Raw genomic sequence first — 14099 nt, 5'->3', positions numbered from 1 at the left:
TCCAAAGCGGTCCCGCCCCCAATGCTCCTTAGCAACCACCCCCCTCCCAGGTGCTAGCAACCGTTACATGCGCCTGGGAAAATAACCTTGAAAAGAGTCAGTAACTCAAACATACATTCCGAAGTACAAGATAAAGAACACAGCAGAAATGGAAAATACCCGCAAACGTGCAAGCATGTAATATACGAGTTAGAGGTTTGACAGGTTTGACATGAGAAATGTTACGATGTTAACAGAACATTGAAATGATGAACATGACAATCAGGAAATCCTAATCTTGGAAGCTCTCCAAAAGCATAACAGTGGCGGGTAGGGCTCCAAATCCAATGGCTCCTGAGCTGAATTCTTTACAAAAAGTGGCAGAGAAAGAACTTCTACTTCATTTCTCCGGACTGTGCTGCATTATGCTTCACTGCACCTTCTGGAATACATCCAGCTTGTTGATGAATTAGACTTCAAATGCTATTATTTGTACACTGTATTGTTATGTACAATATTTACATTTTATTTATGAGAACCAGTTTGGTATAGTAGTTAAAGGCACTGGACTAGAAACCAGGAGACTGTGAGTTCTAGTCCTGCTTTAGGCACAAAGCCAGCTTGGTGACCTTGGGCCGGTCCCTCCCTCTCAGCCCAAACCACTTCTGGAAAACTTGTCAAGAAAACTACAGAAACTAGACCATAGAGTTGGCTGGGGAATTCTGGGAGTTGAAGTCCACACATCTTAAAGTTGCCAAGGTTGAGAAACACTGAGATAGATATGTACTTTAGAAATAGAATGGAAAATGTCACTAATTCACCTTTGTATAAATGAGCTTATGTGGGTTTTTAGAATTACACAATGACCAGCCAGCCATTTAACTGCAGCTGTTAAACATACAAGCAATTCAAAACAGATTTTTTTAGTTCTCTGTTAAAATATTTGTCCCTTTTTGGATTTTCTAGTGTTTTTTACATCTTTGCCATTGTTGGATGACTTTGTTTTTGAAATAAATGGAATAACTACCAAACTTTGCTTGTTCATTCAGACTCCATTTATGTATCAGTAGGATCCTGCGAGTTAAACCGCTGAGCTGCTGAGCTTGCCGATCGAAAGGTCGGCGGTTCGAATCCGCGTGGCGGGGTGAGCTCCCGTTGCTAGTCCCAGCTCCTGCACACCAAGCAGTTCGAAAACATGCAAATGTGAGTAGATTAATTGGTACCGCTTCGGCGGGAAGGTAACGGCGTTCCGTGAGTCATGCCGGCCACATGACCACGGACGGGTCCTTACGGACAACGCCGGCTCCAAGGCTTAGAAACGGAGATGAGCACCGCCCCCTAGAGTCGGACACGACTGGACTTTACGTCAAGGGAAACCTTTACCTTTACCTTTAGGATCCACACGAAGCTCTCTAATAACATTTAGCGGCAAAGATTTGCAATTTTTTTTTAAAGGGCAATTTCTTTTTTGCAGAACTATATAGATAACAATTACTAGGCAAGCAATGTTGGAATTGTTAGCAAATCAGTATGCCTCAATTAGCATATAAATTTTGTTCTCAGGATTCAACTCTCTCCATGCTTGTTAGAGGAAGCTGTTTGTTGCCACTCCCACTTCCTCTCCTCTTCTTCCTTCTTCACCATCAGGAGCTAAGCACACAGCTGTTTGCTGCTCCATATCTCTGGGCGCCATGCGGTGGGCCTGGAATTCCCCTTTTCTTCCATGCAGCTCTTAGCAGCTATAGGGCTACGGGTGAACCAAGTATAGGTAAAGAACAGAAGAAACAAGGAATGTTGTTTTGCACCAAAGATGAATGTAACTGGACCAAAGAATAAAGTCAGTAAGACTCTTTTTCAATTTACTTTTGAACCTACTCTGTCTAAGCGTGTGATTCTTTATGCTTGGGAGGGCTAAGTATGTAAGATCAATAACCTGTGTTTCTCTGACATGCTAATTGAAGCTATTTTAAGATAATATTCTTTTTCTGTGTGCAGCTTCTCAGCTGGTTCTAGCAGGCCACTAATGGCTTCAAGCAAATGTCTTCTTGGCTTCTTAATCAGTGAACTTAATCAGATTGTTGCATACATTGAAGACAGAAGAATCTTAAACCATATGTAACTATAGAGAACAGGATCTGATGAGTGTGTCTCCACTAATTAAATTGTGAACACTACAGAGTTGGAAAACAAGGGGTTGCAGAGAAGTTTTTTATTGTTAAATTTAGTTAGATAATATTTTATTCACTATTTTTTTTCCAAATAGTAGTAGAAACTACTACTACTTGACACAGCATTCTAATTATGTTGCTAGCTATAGCTAGATAAAAAGCATGGAAAAGTGACAGTAACATTAAGTCTTAGCAGCAGACTCATCTGCCTCCCCCATTCTTAGATCCTAGTCTAAACACATAGCATTACAATTTGCAGGAACCCCAGCTTTAGACATGCTGACTGGGAATTGTGGGAAGTTGTAGTCACAACACATCAGGAAAACACAATTTGAGAGAAGGTTGACCCATGGTTTGTGCTTGAGATAAGCTCTCTGGATGACTTGAATTCAATCTCCTGGTAGTTCTTGCAAAAGGAAGAGGTTGGCATGCTAACAGCAGCTCTTGTGTATAGCTCCTTATCACCACATTGTCATGTGTTCCTGTTTCCCTTTGTAGGTCCCCTCCCTCCTTCAGTGTGTATAAGTAATCCTGCAGTGTTGTGCCTGGTCCAATTTCATATCTAGATCCTTATTATCCTTGTTATGTGTGCATTAGCCCTATATAATGTCTGTAACTGTTCTACCACAGCTGATCTACTGGTTCCATCTTGTCTTGGAGGCATCTGTAGGATCCAATGCTTTCATCAAAATGACCAAGGCAGCCTCATTCCTTTGTGTTACACGTGCTCCCCTTTGGTACCTGCGTGCAATATCACAGTGCCTCTATAAAAGGGGTGGAGCTGATGGCAAGACACAGTTTTTGTCATTTGCCCTCCTTGGGCCTCCCTGCCAAGACTTCCATAGCCTGTTCATGAGGCACGAAAGCTGGGATGCATTGTGCACAACAACTAATCTTTTCATCTAAGGACTTACTGATACTTTCTCCACAGCAAGACAGGTGGGAAAGGGGTGATCATGTATACTATTGCCATTCTCCATTAAAAAATATGCAAAGAAAAGCAAAAGAATCCACAGCTGTTGGTGGTCTTTATGGACAATCTGTGGTGTACCAGTTGATAAAAAATAAGCATGCAACATCTATAGACTTTATTAGGGAGAGGTTAGTGGCAGTAGATGACTGGGACATGGACTTCCTGCTGCCAAGGTATAAGCCGGATTTCAAAATAGCATGTGAATATCTGAGGAAAAAAAAGAAGAGATAAAGGGATTAAATCCGACTAAAGAGAAAAACCAGAAACCTGCCTTGACCCTATAACATTTCTGTCACCAGCTATTAAAAATATTAGACAAGAAGATGTTGTATTTTTGATATATGATCTTAGCAGTCATATATCCAATGTGAAAATAAGTGACTTATTGCAATGTCTCAGCTTAGGAAATGACAGCTTTCAAAGGAATTTTTCTACATAATTTATTCTAAGAGTCATTGGGAGTCAGGCAGCATATAAATTTAATAATAAATAAATATTGTATAATAAATATTAGTACTGTATAATCCTTCTAATATACTTTAGAAGGATATTGTCATGAGTACTGATGGTGAGCAGGAGGGGGCCCCTATCCAGGGGGGAAAACGCATGCGTAGTACTGAGGAGTTGAGCAGCCATTCAAAGAGACACAGATCAGACCCGCCTTAACTTTTGGGGTTTATCTGTCTGGGTTTTTCCCACGCTTCTTCAGTTTGTTAGGATTTTCTGTCTAATGTAGCAGTAATAAAGCACTAGAGACCTATTCCTCGTCTCAGCATGGTTCCTGGCTGTTAGGACAGATATCCCCTGGTTCATCTTCCTTTTGTACGTACGAGCACAACTTCCATTGCGGTGACAGGACACTGCAGTCAGAAGTAGTTCCAGAGCTGAAGAGGCCTCAGCAAAAAGCCTTCTCTGATGCTCTTCCCATACAGGTAATCCTCACTTACCGACCACTTGTTCAGCGACTGTTTGGAGTTATGATGGTGCTGAACAAGGGGATTTAACAACTGGTCCTAGAAGCTGCAGCTGTCACAGTGCCCCCACAGTCACATAATTGCAATTCAGGCACTTGGCAACCAGCCCACATTTCAGACTATTACAGCATCCCACAGTCACATGATTGCCATTTGCGACCTTCCCCACTGGCTTCCCATAAGCAAAGTCAATGGGGAAGCCAGCAGGAAGTCACAAGTCACAGTCATGTGACATCCTCGCTTAACAACCACATATTTACTTAACGACGGCAACCAGAAGTGCCGGAAATGCTGTCGTTAAGTCAGCATGGTCATGTGGTTTTCTGCTTTACAACTGTGTCGCTTAGTGATAGAGTTGCTGGTCCCAATTACCGTCATTAAGCAAGGACTACCTGTACTGTGGTTTTCTCTGATGCTGTCTTACCAAACAGCTATTCATCCAAGTTTGTTTTATTTTTTTTATGATGCCCCCCCCCAATTTTCCATTTAGCATCCCTCCACTGTGGGATTCAAAACTGTTGCATGAAATCACTCTTTGGTTCACTTGGAGAATAATTTGGGGCAATTGCCTGAGGTCACACAGCAAACCTATCCATCCTGGAAGCAACACAGCTCCCTGAACCGTGGACAGTGCAGATATCAGAAAGAGATGCAGAGTGTCTCATGTTTCCTTAAGCCGTTCTAACATGAAAAAGAGGCTTCAAGGCCATTCTAGTTAAGAATTTAGTAGGAGATTGAGCAACACTGTTGTTTCTGCCAAATGGCAAGAACTAGAATTATTAGTTGACACTGATAAAGCCCTGCGTCTTCAAACTGTTAGTGTGAATCCCATGCAAAATGAACACTGTGGAGAAGTAGCTCTCTGGTTGTTGCTACCAATTCTCCTCTGCAAAAATCCAGACAACTGGTAGAAGGCAATAAGGGGACGAAGAAAACTATTGCTCTTTGCTGCCATCTAGTGATTGTCCAGGTTTTCGTAATCCAGATCTGGTAGCCCTACCCACCCCTGATTCCTCAGAACAGCACAAAGAAGTCTGAACATATTATACTTTTCTCAGTGTCTTGTTCTTCTGGAAATCACATCTGTCCAAGTTGGGATGTGGTATTCTTTTGCTGCATACAGTCCGGCAGATATTGACACCCAGTCTGTATTTCACTCCTTTCACAATCTAAAGAAATGTTTCCATATTATTAAAGAGCACCCAGAACAGACAAAGTAAAGAGAACAGAGGCCAAAGGGAGGTCAAAGAGTTGGAAAAAAATGGTGGGGAAACTGCAGGCAGTTGAGTATACACATCCTACTGTTCACAGGATGATCTCCAAATAAATAATTTATGTAATTATTTTAAAAATAAAAATTACAAAGGACAGAGGCTAGAAAACAAATTCTTGTCTATCCTAGGTCCATTTCCCATTTTCTAAAAACTGTACTGTAGCCTAGCCAGGCATGGGAGAACTTGGAACAAGCTTCTGGTTTCACATCCACCCAAAGCAACAGCAGGCAAAAAGTACGGCTACCATCTGGGTCTATCTGGCCATCAACACAGCTGTGGCAGCTGCTGGACCAAGACCTGAACAATAGCTCAGTTTATTCCTTTAGCTTTCAAAAAGCCTGAAATAAGAACACAACCACAGACTGAAGCGTGGGGGTGGGGGCTGAAGGGAACCTTCCACCCTGCCATATGTGCAAGAAGAGTTTTGCAGCAGTGAACACCAGCCTCTCCTTTCCCTCCTTCCCCCAGGGACTTTAAGACCTCAGGAGGAGCCATGGACCATGGGCCTGGGCCTCCAATTCCAAAAGGAAGAGGCGGGTGGCATCTGAGCATGGGGGGAGCCTGTTGGAAGAAGTTTTGTGGGTGGGAGAGGAGGACAATGCAGGGGAGAGGGTGGAGCAGCTGCCAGGATAAATGGCAGGGCGGTTGGTGATAAAGAAGGAGGTAGGGTGGATTCCAGCACACCAACAGTGGAACAACTGAAAGGGGAAGCAGAGCTGCTGGTAAGATGCCTTCCTTTTCGCCCCCACAACACCGACTAGAAGACTGTGCAAAACCAAGGCTTAAGCTGCAGCTCAGTATAGCAGCTGGCAGCAACAGAACCCACCTAACTTCAAGGAGGCTAAAGAATTTGTTACGGCCCAGGCAACAAAGGAGAAGAGAACTGTTTATAGGACTCTCCAGGATTCAGGTTCATAAGACACATAGGAATAGACATAGAGCATAGCATAGAATCTGTTCAGTGATCAAGTTAAGTCTGAAGTTAAGAAATAAGTTTGTTAAGCCTTGTGTGCATAATAAAAGCTTTCACAGGGAAGACAACACTGGTCTCCTTGTCAGCGGTCTGTTCCATTTCTCACAGAAAAAAAAATGACCCTCCCACCATGACAAGAGCAAAAAGCAGGTTATGCTCTGCATTTTTAATCAGCAAAATAATTAATTGCCTTTATTGCCAGAAAAATCAGGCAGTACTTACCTGCATCATGGCTTTATTTATGTGAGATTCTTTGAACAAAAAGAGATCATTTGATCTGTTGTTGTATTTATAAACCCCAAGCCTAGCAGCTCTTTGAACTTCAGGGTCATTTGTCTTTACAGGGACAAGAGATCCAGGTTGAACCGATAAATCAGGCAACTGCCCAGCCAGCAGATATGCATCTGTGCAAGAATAACAATTTACAAATGGACAATTATTTTAAGCTCTCAGCCTGGGAAGAAATATATTCTATCAGAAGATTTTTTTTTTAATAGAACATATTTCTTAATTCCACCCACCCACCCACACAGACATATAGGGCTCAAGGTTTCAAAGTTCAAAGAGAATACACTTCCAGAAATCCTAAATCTTGGGATGCATTACAAGGGCATGCCCGCCTTGTAAACTCCAAGCGACATATGGCAAGCCATGAATTGGAACAGAAGTCCAAATGTGAAGATATTCGATACAGTTTTTGCATTTAACATGCATGGAGTCTCCCATCTGCTCTTGAGGAGTCCAGAAACAAAATACTCTCCAATCCCTTGTGTTTTGAAAAGGTCTCACCCTTCTCTAGACTGCCTTGAAAAGTGGTGGACTCTCCTTTTCTGCAGGTGTTTAAACAGAGGCTGAATGGCCATCTGTTGGGGTTGTAGTGATTTCCTGCACTAGGCAGGGGGTTGGACTAGATGATCTCCAAGCTTCCTTCCAGTCCTTGCGTTGTATGGGCAATGGCAAAAATTAATAGTAGAAGGACTGTGGGAAGAAGATCTGAGGAAATTTACAAACAAATTACGGGTCAATGTTTCAGTTATATCTCTGCCTTATACTTTGTGGCTGTGTTTGCAGAACACAATAGTAACCCATGGTTTATTAAACGAAATCTATTGCCTGGTTTTGCACAACACACTCAACCATAAACTAATCACCTTTACTAAGGTAAAGTAGCACGTTAAGCTAAAATGTAGTTGGCTACTTTGTGGTTCAGTATGCCCTGTGAGTACAGCCAGTATTAGACCATAAGCAAGCCACCTATCTGCCTGCCTTGCTATTTGCTATCAGTAAAACATATGGTGCAACTGAAAATATTAAATTAAAGAATTTAGTGGGCGGCTCACTCAAGTATCGATTTGCATCAGCATTTATTTCAGTTCCTCTTCATCTGGAAAATGCCATTTATGCTCAAATATTAAATGTTCCTTCCTAACATCTCAAATGACATAAATGCCGGTGTTATATTTTATTTCTAATGTACCTTCATTTCTTCTGTACATTAAAAAAAACTACAATGGAAGGAGTGAGATAGCAATTTATCAAATGGCAGATGACTTTTAAGCTTCACACCTCTGCTTTTTCTGTGCGTTCTCATCTGATATTTAATTGTTTTGTGGATGAGCAATAAAAACAAAATGCTGACCTCCTCTGGGAGGAAGAATTATATATCACGATAATAGTATAAAAATAATGACAGCACAACAATATGAACAATGAGCACCTTCTAGCTGGGAGTCTCCTATGTCCCAAGGTGCTCATCAAGTTTTCATACTTTTTAAAAATAAAATACTTGAAAAACCCAAATCTAGCTGTTACGAGGACACCTTGCAAGAGCGTGTCTTTGCAAATGGAATTATTCAACTGCTTGCTATCATAAGCTCAGAATCCACCCAATATTAAACCGCATCCTGGAATTTAGGAAGATCAGCATTTCCTCTGTTATGCAAACACTATAGCAGAATATTCAAGTTACTTTCTGATCTTACCAGTTGAAGAGTTGGGTGCATTGTAGAGAAGCAGAAAGCAAACAGTAATCACCTTCCATCCAAAGAACATTGCTGTCTTGCTTTATCATAAACAGCTCTGCAGCAAAGCGAGAGCTTTGTACACCCAAGAGAGGAAGTGGGGTTTCCACTGCCTGTTCAGAAATTCTCATTGGTCAGGAAGAGCCTGTTTGGGGTTATGTTTTTTTTTTTAAGTTTTAACTTCTCTTAGCTTTTCTTTTTTTCACACTAACAATTGTTACCAGGTATCTTTCAGAGTAGAGTAAAACAAATGCACAATGGAATAATTTGCATTCAAATGCGATGATCCATTTGTGCTGGATTATGAGTTGGCAGATAACTACCCCACTTATAAAATGAAAAACATGCTTTGGGGAGGCCATTAGGACTGCAATGGCAATTTCCATGTGATGTCCTGACTTCTGGGTAATTGCCTTTGCAAAATCCATACTTTAAGAGCAGAAAAGGAACTGGTAGACAACTGTTGCACACAGTTATAAAGTTTGGTTTGTTGGTTTGAATGATATCCTGCCTTTCCTACAGGAGCTGAAAGAGGCATTAATTTTCCCCCCAAAATACAATCCTATGAGATAGGTTGGGATGAGAGTTAATGAAGTTTTCTCCACCCATTCTCAAATTGGCAGAAAACTATCCCATTGCCCTTGATTATTTCTGTTTCCAGATCTCTGCCAGTCAGCTGACATCTTTCCAAGAAGTGAGTGATGAAGCCTAACAGATTATATACAGTTTGAGGCTGGCTTTGGAAATACTAATTAGCAGATGAATGGTCAATTTAATCTCTTGAAGTAAAGGAGGAGGAGGACCCTATGCCCTTTGAATGGTCAGCAAATTTATTATGGCATAAGCTTTTCTAGACTACAGTATACTTTACTGGATGAGTAAAATATTTGGCAGACTTTATAAAGGTACAAGAGGGAAATGATAATACTGTATGCTAAATATTTAGCTAACAATTCAGTTACTTTTAAATAGATTTCAGATTGGACCCTCTGCTCATTTTACCTATATTTAAGCTTTAATTTAATTGTCAATTATTTTGCATTCATCATCATCTAACTCCATAATTTACTATTTCTCCCCTGTGGGACCATCTAATGGTAACATCTGGATGCATGAAAATCACTATTACCAGCCTTCCCCAACTTGGTGCTAGAAATGCTCAGCTCACAACTATCAGAATGCAACGCCAGCGTAGCTTAGACTATAGGTCCTAGCGGGAACTAAATTGGGGAAGAGGAATTTATGCCACAATACATTTGATAACTTTAGGATGTTGCCACACTGTTGTCTCTGCTAAATTACAAGAACTAAAATTATTAGTTGACCCTGATAAAGCTGAATATATTCAATTTATCAATAATGGGAAACATTAGGCAGCATGAATCCCATGCAAAATGAGCTGATAGTGGGGCACAGTCCTTCAGTTGTTGCTGAATAGTAATTCCCAACATATTCCCAAACTTTTAGTATTACCACTAAATGGTGACAAAGGGATACAGAAAATGTTGTCCAGATCTCATACAATAACTGTATCCCAGACCTGACTTAGGAAAACAGCAGAGTTATGTCTGTACATATTTTACTTGTCCTATTATACTGTTCTTCTGGAAATCAAATCTGTCCAAATTGGGATACTATATCAACAGCACGTTTCTCTTTTATGCCTTCACAATCTTAATTAAATCAGTTTCCATATCACAATACAAATAATAATATCAATGCAGACTTTCACAGCCAGCATCAATCCAGTGGTGATGAGCTTCCAGGCCAATAGGCCATGATTTGATATTTGGTATTGTGATGTTTTGCCAGCAGCTGTAGTTGGCATCGTTAAAGTGGTCCACTCTGTAGAGCACTTCCTGGCAGCTCCCAGGCATCTGAGCAAGAACTGACTGAACTCTAATGCTTGTAACAGAACTAATGTCCAATTGGACCATGTCATCAGAACTGTGGAAATCCAGTTTCTGATTGGCTCTTCATCCAGTGAATTTGTAATTGGACTGATTTGAAGAAGTTCCAATGGAACCAATTTTTGATTGATCTTCTTTTGAAACATGCTGCTGTTTATTATTTTTCAGGTGAGACTGCTGAAGAGTCTATATGGCATGGGTTAATTAAGGGCTGTTTTATTTTGGTGTGACATAAACCAGACTTTATTAACCTTCAGACTCTTTTCCTTCATGTTATAGTTACTGAGATGTTTATAAATCTCAATAGTTTCTCTATGGAGTTGCGCATGATTTGACACAATTGGTAGTGTTTGTGTGTCTTTAAACTGAAATTTGTGCCCATTATTTAGCAGCACATATGCAGCTACTGCAGATTTTTCAAGTTGTTCTAGACGGCAGTATCTTTGAGTGTTAATACTATATTTTGTAGTTCCAATGTACACTTGTCTGCAGCTGCAAGGTGTATGATAAGCTCCTGATGATAAAAGTGGACTTCTGCCTTCCTTAGGTGATTGAATCATTTCTTGGATTTTTCTCATTGGTTTGTAAATAGTTTTTAAGTTGTGTTTCTTCAGTAATTTTCCAGTTTGGTCTGTAACCTTTTCAATATAAGGGAGAAACACCTTTCTTACTGGGGGTGGTTTGTTCTTAGTTTTATACATGATGTTATTTTTGTTGCGGGATTGCATTACTTGTCTGATCTCACTTGTCTGATCTCATTAGCCTGTAAAGTGCTGTCATGATATCATAGCTCATCAGATAATCTTTTAGGCTCAGAAATATATTGAGCACAATTGGTGAGAGTTTTAATGATACTTCTCTTCTGGCAGGGATGACGGTTAGATTTTTTTATTTAAATAGCAATCCATATATGTTCATTTCCAGTATACTCTATGTCCCAGTTGTTGATTTTTTCCTTTAATGCAGGGTTTCTCAACCACGGTTCCGTGGAACCCTTGTGGTCTGCAAGAGTTCCCTGGGAGATCACGATTTACTTAAAAAATATTAAAATTCGGGCAACTGCACATTAAAGAGGTAAGTTTCATTCTTTATTTTTAGTTTAAGAACACTGCTAGTGCATATGTACAGGCCTACACATGAAACGAATATAATAATTTTCCTGTTCGGGGGGGAGATGGGTGGTGATAGAAATTTTAATAATAAATAAATTAAAAATAATTTTGAAACTTCTGGCTTATATTTGAGCTTGAATGTGCAGGGTTCCCCAAGGCCTGAAAAATATTTCAAGGTTTCCTCCAGGGTCAAAAGGTTGAAAAAGGCCACAATAATGATTAAAATGTGCAAAAAACCAAGTTGGCCATCCTTCTCCTTTTCCATTGTAAATTGAATATTTGGCTGGATGCTATTAAGATGCTCTAGAAATTTCTTGAGTTCTTCCTCACCATAACTCCAGATCACAAAGGTGTCATCCACATACCAAAACCAAACAGATGATTTTAAAGGTGCAATGTTTGGTGCCTGTTCAAATTTCTCCATATAGGAATTGGCTATAACTGGACTCAGCTGGACCCATGGCAACCCCTTCAATCTGTTCATAGAATTCATTGTTCCACTGGAAATAACAGGTAGACAGCCAATGATGGAATAAGTTGATAATGTCTTTGGAAAGATTTCCTTAATATATTAATAACATTTCCTTAATTGGCACTTTGTAAAATGGAAAGCACATCAAAACTGATCAATCTATCACCTTCTCAGATTGAGTTTGTTAAGTTTTTCAGTGAAGTAAGTTAATATAGGTTAATATAGGTTGATGTAAGTCCAAGGTAAGTTTGTAAAAGCGCAGCTAGGTGTTTGGAAATATGGTATGTAGGAGAACCAATGGCACTCATGATTGGACATAATGGAACAGACTCTTCATGGATCTTTGGAAACCCATACAGATGCAGTGACAAGGCTTCCTTCTTGCAAAGAGTTTTATGCATCTTAGTTTTCCATAAGACAGCTGCTGGATCATGTTTAAGTTTCTTAGAGTTGCCAGGTCTAAGAGGCCCTGGACAGTCTTTTGTACTCATAACCACTGTAGCATTTCTCTTATTTGCTGGCAGAATCATGATATTCTTTTCTGCATTAAGATTCGTTAAGGCACGTTTCTCCCATTGTCAAATTACTGGTGGGGGGAAGGGAATGACTTCTCTTTAAAAGTCTGCCCCTCCCATGTCTTATTTCTTTCACAGCATTGATAGGAAGATTATGAATAGCTGCTTCAATATTTGAAATGATGTCTTCGGTAGTCTCCGCTGATGGCACAACTGCAAAATTCCCTCTTTTGGCTAAAACTGACATCTCATTACTGTTGAGTGGGTGATTGAAGAAGTTAATGACTGTACTTGCTGTATCCAATATTGGTTTTAAACAGCTATGTTGATAGCCATCAAATTTGCGTTTCTGTTTCAGAGGATAATACTCCATCTTACTTTCCATTTTTCTGTGGATCAAAATATCAGTCTTGCTCCAGTCTTCCCTTGTCATCTTATTACTGACTTAGAGATGTAGCTGAACTAGTTGTTTATCCACAAGAGCTAATTTTTTTTCATATGAAGTGAATCCTTTCGCACAGTAAGGCACATTCCTTGCAGTCCTATATCTGATAAGATTGTGGATCTTAAAAACCCTTTTTACTTTTTACTTTAAGAAACTTTGGTATTGTCTGGGAATCCCAGCAATGGGGTAAAAGCGTAAGAGAAGAGAGAAAAGGAACTTCTTTTTTTTCCTGAAGAGCTTCCAGTCTACAAATCTGATAGAAAAAACTCTGCCCATGGAAGAGAACAATATTGATCCAGGCTGTCATGCCTAGTGTCAATCCAGTGGTGATGAGCTTATGGGCTAATAAAATGCAGCCACTGGGATGTTGATGGGAACAAGGCAGTTGGAACTATATCACTAATATTGTAGGAATGGGGTTAGTTGCTGATGGTCCCCTTCTGGGCCTAATGTGAGGTGTTAGTGTTGCCTTATAAAGCTCTAAATGAGGCTTTATGAAGGGTGCTTCTTCTATCTCCAGATACTAGTTCAACAGTTATACTTCCTCTCCTGGAAGAATAGATGAAGTAAGAGTTGTGATAGCATGACATCTGCATCCCGATGACATTGTAATTCAAACTTTCACTTGACTTTTCCCAGTGAATCCATGGGAGTTGGATGGCACCATACATTCCTTTACAAGGACACCCACTCCGATTAGCAGACTAGTACTTCCTGTTCTGGCTTCACTAGCCCCATTAATTTCAGTCCTCTGCGGACAGCCTGTTAAGCCAGAAAAGCAGGAAGAGATTTGAGGAAGAGCCAGTTTGGTCTAGTGGTTAAGGCTCCAAGCTAGAAACCAGGAGGCTGTGAGTTCTGGTCCCGTCTCAGGCATGGAAGCCAGCTGAGTGACTTTGGGCCAGATTCTCTCTCAGCCCAACTCACCTCACAGGGTTGTTGTTGTGGGGAAAATAGGAGGAGGAAGGATTATTAGGTATGTTTGCCCCCTTGAGTTATTTATAAAAATTATAAAGGTGAGTTAAAAACAATCTAAAAAAGGAAAAAGGTGTTCTGCTGGGGTGTTTGAACAGCTACCGTCTCTCTCCTTTTCACTTTTGGTTAGCTATTTCCCAATCCACTAAGCAGAGGAGGGAGAGATTAAAACTCCCCCCTTGATCTTTCTCCCCCTTTGCCACTGCTTAGCTGATCATGAAACAACTGTGCATTAGAGAACAGGGAATAGCTGGGCACTGTTAGTTCAAGTGCTCTAATCTGAACAGTTTCCTTCATGCTTTGCCTTGATG

The 14099-nt window shown here is 40.4% G+C and overlaps 1 protein-coding gene across 1 annotated transcript; it reads right to left on the bottom strand.

Annotated features, from left to right (window-relative positions):
• Nucleotides 1-3220: 3220 nt before the first annotated feature.
• CST7 (cystatin F) lies at nt 3221-8444 on the bottom strand. Its single transcript, XM_063296682.1, has 4 exons — nt 8324-8444; nt 6564-6745; nt 5144-5263; nt 3221-3327 (listed from the first exon to the last, which is right to left on the bottom strand). The coding sequence occupies exons 1-4, from the start codon at nt 8391-8393 to the stop codon at nt 3250-3252; spliced, it is 450 nt and encodes a 149-aa protein (XP_063152752.1). The 5' UTR covers nt 8394-8444; the 3' UTR covers nt 3221-3249.
• Between the last annotated feature and the right edge of the window lie 5655 nt (nt 8445-14099).

The sequence above is a fragment of the Candoia aspera genome, chromosome 2 (genome assembly GCF_035149785.1).
Source record: "Candoia aspera isolate rCanAsp1 chromosome 2, rCanAsp1.hap2, whole genome shotgun sequence".
NCBI lineage: Eukaryota > Metazoa > Chordata > Lepidosauria > Squamata > Boidae > Candoia > Candoia aspera.
Note: the sequence above shows the minus strand (reverse complement) of the source record. Positions and strands in the feature narration are given on the sequence as shown.